This window comes from Chenopodium quinoa, unplaced genomic scaffold (assembly GCF_001683475.1).
Source record: "Chenopodium quinoa cultivar QQ74 unplaced genomic scaffold, ASM168347v1, whole genome shotgun sequence".
Lineage (NCBI taxonomy): Eukaryota > Viridiplantae > Streptophyta > Magnoliopsida > Caryophyllales > Amaranthaceae > Chenopodium > Chenopodium quinoa.
The window spans coordinates 1,987,115-1,996,386 of record NW_018743066.1 but is presented as its reverse complement, the minus strand read 5'-3'; the positions used below and the strand labels follow the sequence as shown (position 1 = coordinate 1,996,386).

Here is a 9,272-nt window from a genome sequence, read left to right as displayed (position 1 = left end):
GACTCAACTCAATACGTTAACATCAATAAGCTTGTGAACACCACGATAACATTTTTTATTAATATATATTTTTTAAGAAAGTTGACATATTTTAAAAAGTTTGACTCAACTTGATAAGCTAGTTGAACAAAAAAGGCTTGCAAAAAGTCTAATTGACAATTTAATAAAAAAAAGAAAACTTATATTAAGTAAACAAAAAAAAAATAGTCAGATGATACATTTTAGAAGGAATAAAACCTTAACGAGCATATCTTGAGCTACTCCACTCATACTCGTTCAAAAACTCTAATGAACACGAGCACGAGTCAAGCAAAGTCTTATTAAGCTAAGCGAGCACCGAGCATGAGTCGAGCACATGTAAAAAGTTTTCGCGTCGAGTCAAGCATCACTCAGCTCGTGATCGACTCACTTGATTAGCACCCCCTAGTCTTACATGTATTGTTATTTTGCCACTCTGACATGAACTCTAACATGACACAATTATGATTCTAACAAAAGAAAGTGCGATTGCAAATCAAGCTGGACACATGAAACTGGTGAAAAGAAAGCTCACTACACTTGTAACCGAAACAAAACATCATCTTTATCGTTGTGAAGCCAATAACTTAAAATCCAACAATTACCGGGTTCTATTTTCTTCTTTCTCAAAACCGGTGGAACAAAATTTATATCGCAAACAAATAAGAAAAATGATTTTGGTTTGCTTAAGATCCTTGATTCCTACGTCCAACACGAGCAACGAATCCAGCTTTAATTGGTGCAACTGACCTTCCAGAACCACACTGCAAAATACAAATCAATCAAATTAGCAAAGCACATTAGAGGGAAAAAATTCAAGCTATCAGTCAATCCATGATAACCAGACATCCAACAGAGATGAGTATCAGAATATGTAATGAGTGAATCCAATGCGTGGATATAATTTAAAGATAGATACTAAAGGAAATGGCAATTCACTTATTACACGAACAAAGTCGGAGTTTTGAGAGAAAAACTTCTAGGAAAAAGGCCTCAGAACTTAATAATCATTATCATGGACTTGTAAGTCAGACAATGTAGGCAAAATATTTTTAAATCATCATTGGCCTACGCAAGGAGGAGAGGCATAAAAACTTATACATAAAGACTTCGATCATCAATGGGATGCATTTGGCAAATATCTAACTGTACATAAAAGTCCGCACATGGACCAGGATTCAAGATGATGATTAGACATTAGACAGTCCAGTAATTAGGGGGGTTATAGAGGGTATTGGGATAAATTTCTCTCAAACCAGTAACTGAAGCTCTCAATAACATACATGGGAATTAAAATGCACGTTTTATTACAGGTATAAAAACCTCTTACGTATCAGTATCTTTACACAGCAGAGCTTAACCTATGCACATAGCAAGGTTTCAAGATACACAAAAGCTGGGATGAGGCCTCAGAACTCGGATAATAGTTTTTTCATAGGCACATTGACAAGTGCTCAAAAATACCACTAGTCATCATAGGCCTTTCACACAGCTTTGACAAATAAGGACTTCAGAAAAACACGAGTTGCTCATGCACAAAGACAAGAATATCAATAGACCAAGTCAAAACTGAACAAGGACACCAAATAGAAAGCAGCAAATTTCAATGGAAGACTAACCTGTTCACATCTGAGGAAGAAGAGTCGATTTTCCTTCGACAATATGGTGTCTGAGCTCTTACACCCATTGCATATAACATACTCATCTGCAATATTATAAAATGCTGCCTTTTAGATCTGATGGTTTAAACCAGTGTAGAACATGATTGGAGAATTATGTATTTTTGTCATGAAAATTAGGCTGCTAAATATATCCAGTTACGGCCGTCACAAGATAATGCAAGGCCATTTGCAATAAAGTTCATCATATCAAAGAGACTTTCTATTCATGCAATTAGTCGGTCATAATATAATAATTATATATAAGGATGACGCACTATATATACATACGACTTTCTAATGCATAAAATCAGTATTCATGGATAGGTAGATGAGTCAAATAGAGCAAAGCATAAAAGCATTTGTTACAACATTAAACAACTTAGTTCAGGACAATGATAGAAAGCAGGTACTTACTGACATATCTCCTCAATATTCCTTCAAAATTCTTTGGGGCAAATCTTCCTTTCACCACCAATCTCTGCTGTCCATCAAGAGATCCACTTGTTCCCATTTCTGCTAGTAAAAAGGTCATGACATGTTCTGGTTGCCTGTGCATCCTGAAAAACAACACAGAATGTTTAACGTAAGAGACCTTTCTCTTTTAATAAATAGAAATTTAGAAGAGCTAAACCAGATTAAAAACAGAAATGGAGAGCGACACATCATATATAACTCACATTTATACTTAATAAAGGCATTGCCTAGCAATACACTTTGATATCAGTAGTAGACTATTGATCCATTAGGCAAGCATTCTACTTGGCCTAGTATTAGTTCAGTAAAATTCCAGTTCAGCTTAGCAAGCCTAGAGCCACAGAAGATCAGATCAACATTAGGATAGGCTTAGTCAACCTTCGACTTTTCTCAGTATAATTTCAGTGGTTGTTCATTTTCTTTATTGTGTTTTCAAGTGTATCACACATCAGATTCAAATCAAAATTTTAAATTAACATGTAACCAAAAAAAGTTGAACCAAATGAATCTAGCCTCAATCCATTTATTATCCAGCCTGAGCTCCCTATTGCTACCTTACTTGCTCAATCTAAGCACCAGAACTTGAGGTCATTTTTACCTTATCCCTCCCTTCCCCAGGCGATAAAAAACAAAACAAAAAACAAGAAAAGGTAGCCTTTCAAAGAAATAAAGCTAATAATAAAGGAAAACCAAAGGGCTAAGAACTTTAGATATTCTAAAGATTAGAAGAGTTATACATACGTCTTGCATAGATCCATAAAGTTAACAAAAACGGTCTTTTTTGTGCCTTCACGCAACACTTGGGGAGGTCTCATAACTGTTCGACGCCTGTCTCCAGCAAGTTCTGGGTTGTTCTCACGAAGGATGTTGAACACCCTTCCAAGAAGCTGCAGGTTATAAATAAGATTAAACACAATATACAGCAGTGCCTAACAACAAACAGCAATCACATCAAAGGGAAAACAACATTCTGCATTCTCAATATGAAGATCCATCTCATACACAGTAGGAAGGAAAGCAATATGCCACAGAAGATGTCCCCATGACATGGAGGAGAACAATGTCAGAAAGGACCAAGCTTTACTAGTTTACTGTTGAGGTAATCATGTGCCTTGGTTATTCAAAACCAACAGTATTGCAATTCACAGAGATACCATGGTAAATGACCAACAAGTACTACTCTAATCCCACCGCAATTATCTTAGTTTCTAACTTTCTATTTTTGTTTGACCAAATGATTGTATTAGTTCATGTATTGCAATTACAAAGAGTTGAAAACACGTTACCCCAGGACATTCATTGTAAAAGCAAGTAGATAACAATTAGTAATTAGAGTATTCTACACATTTTCTTGTGACATAAGTTGCATATATAATATCAATCTTTTCTGAAGCGCAGGGCTAATCCACTAATACAGAGATGGAAGGGATGGTGGAAAAGCATTTTCTTGTCAATTTCCCTGTGTGAGGGAGGCAGTATATACACCTCAAAATTATCCAGAAAATAAAAGTGTAGACAATAAATGCTGCTTTAAGGCAAAGAAACATCTCAATAAGATCCTCTAGTAACAAATTTTATTCAACATTTGAGACATTACAACTACAGAAAGGAATCCAACATCTAATGGCATATACTACCTCCGTTTCAAGTTAGTTGCAACTTTCACCTTGACACGGTTTTTAAGACAAAATTTCATTATAGTTGATTAATGAATTAATTAAGTGTAGGAGAGAGAAAGTAAAGATAATTAATAAATTGAATACCACCAAACCAGCACCACCGCGAAACCACCAATAGCAGCCACCCCGCAACCGTCTCCCAAAAGTAGCCACTTCAAAAACCCCCAACAGCAGCCTGAAACCACCTCCTCTCAGCCCAAACAACCCAGAAACCACCCACCACGCACCTCGAACAACCCTAAAACCACCCTCTCTTAGCCCAAACAACCCCAAATCACCCCCTCTCAACCCAAAAGACACCGAAACCACCTCCTCTCAACTCGAATCGCATCGAAACCAACCCCTTTCAACCAAACCACCCCAAAATCACCAACACTCACCATAAACCACCCCGAAACAACCACCCTAATTCAGCCCCAAAACCATCCACACTCACCCTAAACCAATGCAAAACTACCCATATTCAACTTGAAATCACCCCAAACTAGCCAATTTACCCCTCAAACCATCAGATCTAAGCAATTGTTTTTTTTTTTTTTTACAAAAAGAAGAAGAAGAAGAAGAGAGAATTGTTGGTGGTGGCCTGGTAAATGCAGTGGCGACATTGTTGGTGATGGCCTGGTAGATGCGGCGGCAACGGGGTCGGCGACGGTGACATTGAGAATTTGTTCACAAATTCGTGGGAGTTGTGTAAGTTATCCAGTTGAATGAATTTTGAAATTGAGTTGTTTTGATGTATATTTAAGTTAGATTAAGAGTTTAATGAAATCAGATTTAGGTAGTTAATTGTGTTTATGAGTTTTTTAGTAAGGGTATTTTTGTCCTTATATTTTAAAAAACTTACTAAAAAGGGAAAAAATGGAAAGTTGCAACTAATGTGTAGCATCCCGTTTTGGTAAAAGTTGCAACTAATATGTAACGGAGGTAGTAAGAAAAATGATATTGTACAAGTTATAAGGCAATGACAGAAATAGCAATTTTAGCATTTTGGTTTGCAAACAAGAGAGACAATGTATGAAACAGACCTCCTCATATGTATAATCTCTGTCACTTCCTTCCCAAGGATATAGCGTTCGTTCTCCTTGCAAAACTATCCCCTCTCCCTCTTCATCTTCTTCAATGTTATCTGAGTCAAAAGCCATGTCAGGCATAATTTACTAAAGGCTCCCTAATATAGTTGACAAAAATGGTAAACTTATGGGGATAGCTCTTCTCTACATATTTGGTGGCGAAAAGAAATAAAAAAATCCTACCATCTTTCTCTTCCCCAAAGTCAGCAGTATCATCGCCTGAAAGGTTACTTTCGACCTGCAAACGGAATCTCTTCATCAAAAGTTATTCAATAAATAAGATATTCCTAAAGTAATATAAATCTTCCCCCTTCTTACAGGCTTCTTCTTCTTTTTCTTCAAGCCAGCAAAGGAATTTTCAACTCCATCAGATACTGCAGAGGAGCAGAAATATCAGAGGTGAACATCTCTCAAATAGTGAATAACAGTAGACAACTTCAACACCTATACCCTAAATCACAAATTAGTCTTTTATCTTAATACTCGCTCTGTCCCATTATGCAATTTAAATCTGAGTTCAGCATGGAAATTAAAAATACAGTCAAAAGGGAGGGGGAAAAAAGTGTGCAGTTTAACTTGGAAAAACACAAAAAACAAAGTGTAAAGTTCACCATAGGAAGGAGGGAGTCGAAAAATACTCAAATGCTTGACCTTCCACATTATAAAAGTTCATTGCAAAATGATGATCAAATTCAATACATTTTATATTATAATTTCAAGAACACTTAAGCTACACCAATCCAAATGCAAAATCCTTCCACATTATAAAAGTTCATTGCAAAATGATGATCAAATACAATACATTTTAAATTATAATTTCAAGAACACTTAAGCTACACCGATCCAAATGCAAAATGAAAAAGACAAGTGTTCAGCATCTTACACAACTGTCACAAGAGAGGAAGACACATACCTGACAAGTTCTCTGTTTTCTCAGCCAATTTATCCAGAGGTTCATCAACAGGATCTTGAATGACAACCTTTTTCTTCTTCTTTTTCTTAGTCGGATCAAATGGTACTATCTGAATGAAGAAAAGCAAAAGGATATGATGTCAACAAAGTAGACATCTTATGAAATTCAATATTGGCTTTAATAAAAGTTAGGAAATTGAAGTTCCAACCAAATTAACAACCGTAACTGAAATGAGACTATCTCTCTCTAATCTCCATATGGAAAGCCTCAGCTCCTACCGATAAAGATACCAAAGATGAAACTTAAGGGCCAGAAGGTATTCTAAACCAAAGGAGAAGATTTAAAAGCTCACTAAGTTTTCTTAGCTAGTTTGATCAAGGATTAGATGCCAGTCTTCTCCTAAAAGTGTTTTTACTCCTTCAAACCATACAGAAAACTACCCCAAAAAAAAAATGAAGGGAAGCTTCTTTCTTTTCCTGTTACATTTTGCGTATAGGATGCTGACAAACTTAATAGTTAATAATCTTAACTGTATGACATGTAGTCACGTACCAGAGCTGACTTGCCTATTGTAGCTGAACACTCAATAAATATCGAAAAGACCGTAGAAGGTCCCAATTTATTTCATTCCAGCAAGTGCTCAAGCCTGGAGTATCTTAATACTTAAAACACTTCATATCAAGGTATTATTCTGAAAGCCTCTACCAAAGACACATCACTTGTTTATATTTTTTTGGTCAAACTACTTTGAGATGGAAGCAGAGTATAGAATTATGTTCCACAGCACAATGAAGGCCGCTAAATTGGCAAGAATGATAAGACCACCAAAGACGCAACACTTAAATTGCGAGCTTATCCAATTTAAGCCTTGTTTTATTTGTTCGGAGTTGCCAGCATACTACTTGATCATGTAATAATTCAAAGCTCCACAAAAAGTCATTCACTCCAATGAGCATACTAAAAATCTCTTTAAAACAGATCAACAGTCAAAGAGGAAGTTTCGACAGAGGGTACATTACTAGGAAGTTGGACCTCTTTGTTGTGACAATCAAATCACCCTATACTCTATAGCCTATACAAAGCCGTGAATCAAAGAGAAGGTGTTCTAAGGTCTTTTCTACATAAGACATTTGACAACCAGTTCAAAACTTGCATGTAGACTTTAAAACTTACTAACCAAGGCCCTATTTTAATCCCAACATTAGCATCTTCTACACAAGCTGGGGTTGCAAGATTTTCAGCACTCAATAGCTTCTCGTGCATGCGATTCCCACTGAATTTCATTCGATTCTCATCGCCACTTTAGCACGTTTTCTATGAAGTTCAAAGACCTCTCTCATTCCCATACTAATTAAACACCCCTGTAATCAACTACTACTTTTTGTAGCAATTAAAAACTTCATATCAATCATATATCCGTGAATGAAACTATCAGCATTCAGATAATTTCTAGCTCACACAACCAAGCCAACCTCATCCTTTTGGAATTAAGACTTTGGCATATGCATATACCTGAATGTTATAAAAATATAATCTTTCCAAGATTCCATGTAAACTAAGAGAAATACGAGATTTTGGGCTAAACTGCTACACCTAATTGCAATTTCATTTACCCAAAAATATTTAAAAGATGATACGAGTAAATTATAATTGTAACCTCAAAAGCTACACAAATAAGCAGTAAATTATATTGAAATCAATTGCCGAAAATTACAGAAAAATTAAACGAAAAAAGAAAACCCTAATAAATTAAAAAAAAAAAAAAAAAAAAAAAAAAAGAAATACCCACATCAGGAATTTCTTCTTTCAATTCGGTGACGTTGTCTTCAGAAGCCATGATTTCTTCGCTCAATTAAAACCTATAAATCAAATAAAAAGGGTTAGAATTAAAAATAGCTGGGAATTCAAATCTGCTTTTATAATTGAAATTTAAAAAAAGAAAAAATTGAGACTCGAAAGAGAGATTAAAAAGCTTCAATCTTGAACCAGAAATTGAACAAGAAATTGGGAAGAAGAGATTGAAAAAATCGGCGGCTAGGTTAGGGAGAAAAAGGACGAACCTGAGAAAAGGGATGTTTAATTGAGAACCCTTATTTTTGCAAAGTTGCGAGCTTTGTTTGTTGCTAACTCTCAAGTTTGTTCTAAAACGATTGAATACCCCAGAATACTCAATTCATAACCCTCGTTGCGAGCTTATTTTTAGTTTAGTTCATCTCAACTCTAATAAGTTCATTTAAATTCATTTTATTTTATTTCACTTCAGTTCAATCTCTAATTTCATTTTCTCATAAAATATTCAGTTTAGTAAATTAAGATAGGCCCTAGGTGAGAGAATCCTTGAAAATTTGTGACCTTAAAATCACAAGATGAGTACCCCCACCAACTCTAAAACTCCATTATAATTAGGCACGTTTATTTCACCTTATTTTCGCGGAATTGAAATTAATTAAACTGAAATGAAATTATTTTGCTAAAATTAAATTGTTTTTACTGAACTGAAAATTATTTTACTGAACTGATTTTCTATTACTCCGTACATTTGTTCTTTAAAGTTACTGATTTTTACTGAACTGAATTTAATTTTATTAACTGCACTTATTTTTACTAAATTGAAATTATTTGTATAAAATATTATATTTTTAAGGTGAAGTGAACAGGGCCTTAGTTTAAAAAATTTTGCATGAATACTTTTTATGTACTCCGGTAAATCATCAAAATATATCCAAATAAAGTTGGTAAATAGTGCTAAAAGTCAAAACGTGTCAACTAATTTGAAATATAGAAAATATGCAAGTATCAAACTATAATGATACGAAAATAAAAATTTTGCTACCAAATATTGAAATACATACATTACCATAAAGCATAAACTATTGTGAAATGCGTATTTAACTATTAAATTATTAATCAGTTATAATTATTGATGATATATAATACAACATGATTCCCTCAAAAATAATATAATACGGAGTACAACATTATGTGTCAGTGTGAACATAAATTTAAAGTTGTTACTTGTTAATGAAACTTCTCCTAGGTTATTAGGAGAGAGGATAAGGGAATTTCCTACACTTAAAGTGACTCTAATAGGAGTTGAACCTCTAGCATCAAAGTTGTAAAACTCATTACTTTTTATAATATACCAGGTGTATATAGAAGTAGGTACAATTAAGGGTGGTTTTTCCCTCATTTGATATTCTTTTTACTCCTTTTAAATTTTAAAATGAGCATAAAATGGCTTCAGGTACACCTTTTATCCAGGTGCATATAAATCAAGTTATCCACCTTTACCACTTGACCTTGGTAAATACGAGTTCTACTTGCAACGAAAGGTTAGTGGTATTCAATTATTCATGTACACAAATATTTTGCTACATATGTTTGAATAAGCCATATAGTTCTTTGTCGTGGATTTGTTGTTTTATCCTTGTAATTTCTAGTGCATAGTAAATACTGA

The 9,272-nt window shown here is 34.5% G+C and overlaps 1 protein-coding gene across 1 annotated transcript; it reads right to left on the bottom strand.

Moving 5' to 3' along the window:
• Positions 1–520: 520 nt before the first annotated feature.
• On the bottom strand, positions 521–8,010 carry LOC110731346 (eukaryotic translation initiation factor 2 subunit beta-like). Its single transcript, XM_021911195.1, has 10 exons — positions 7,876–8,010; positions 7,605–7,674; positions 5,816–5,924; positions 5,221–5,276; positions 5,086–5,140; positions 4,858–4,958; positions 2,895–3,040; positions 2,094–2,236; positions 1,638–1,723; positions 521–782 (listed from the first exon to the last, which is right to left on the bottom strand). The coding sequence occupies exons 2-10, from the start codon at positions 7,650–7,652 to the stop codon at positions 705–707; spliced, it is 822 nt and encodes a 273-aa protein (XP_021766887.1). The 5' UTR covers positions 7,653–7,674; positions 7,876–8,010; the 3' UTR covers positions 521–704.
• Positions 8,011–9,272: the final 1,262 nt, after the last annotated feature.

Coding starts and splice junctions, on each gene's coding strand:
- LOC110731346 (XM_021911195.1), bottom strand. CDS start 7,652: ATGGCTTCTGAAGACAACGTCACCGAATTGAAAGAAGAAATTCCTGAT. Junction 3,041..4,857: donor GAGATTATACATATGAGGAG/GTCTGTTTCATA, acceptor TATAACCTGCAG/CTTCTTGGAAGGGTGTTCAA. Junction 783..1,637: donor TCTTCCTCAGATGTGAACAG/GTTAGTCTTCCA, acceptor TGTATTTTGCAG/TGTGGTTCTGGAAGGTCAGT.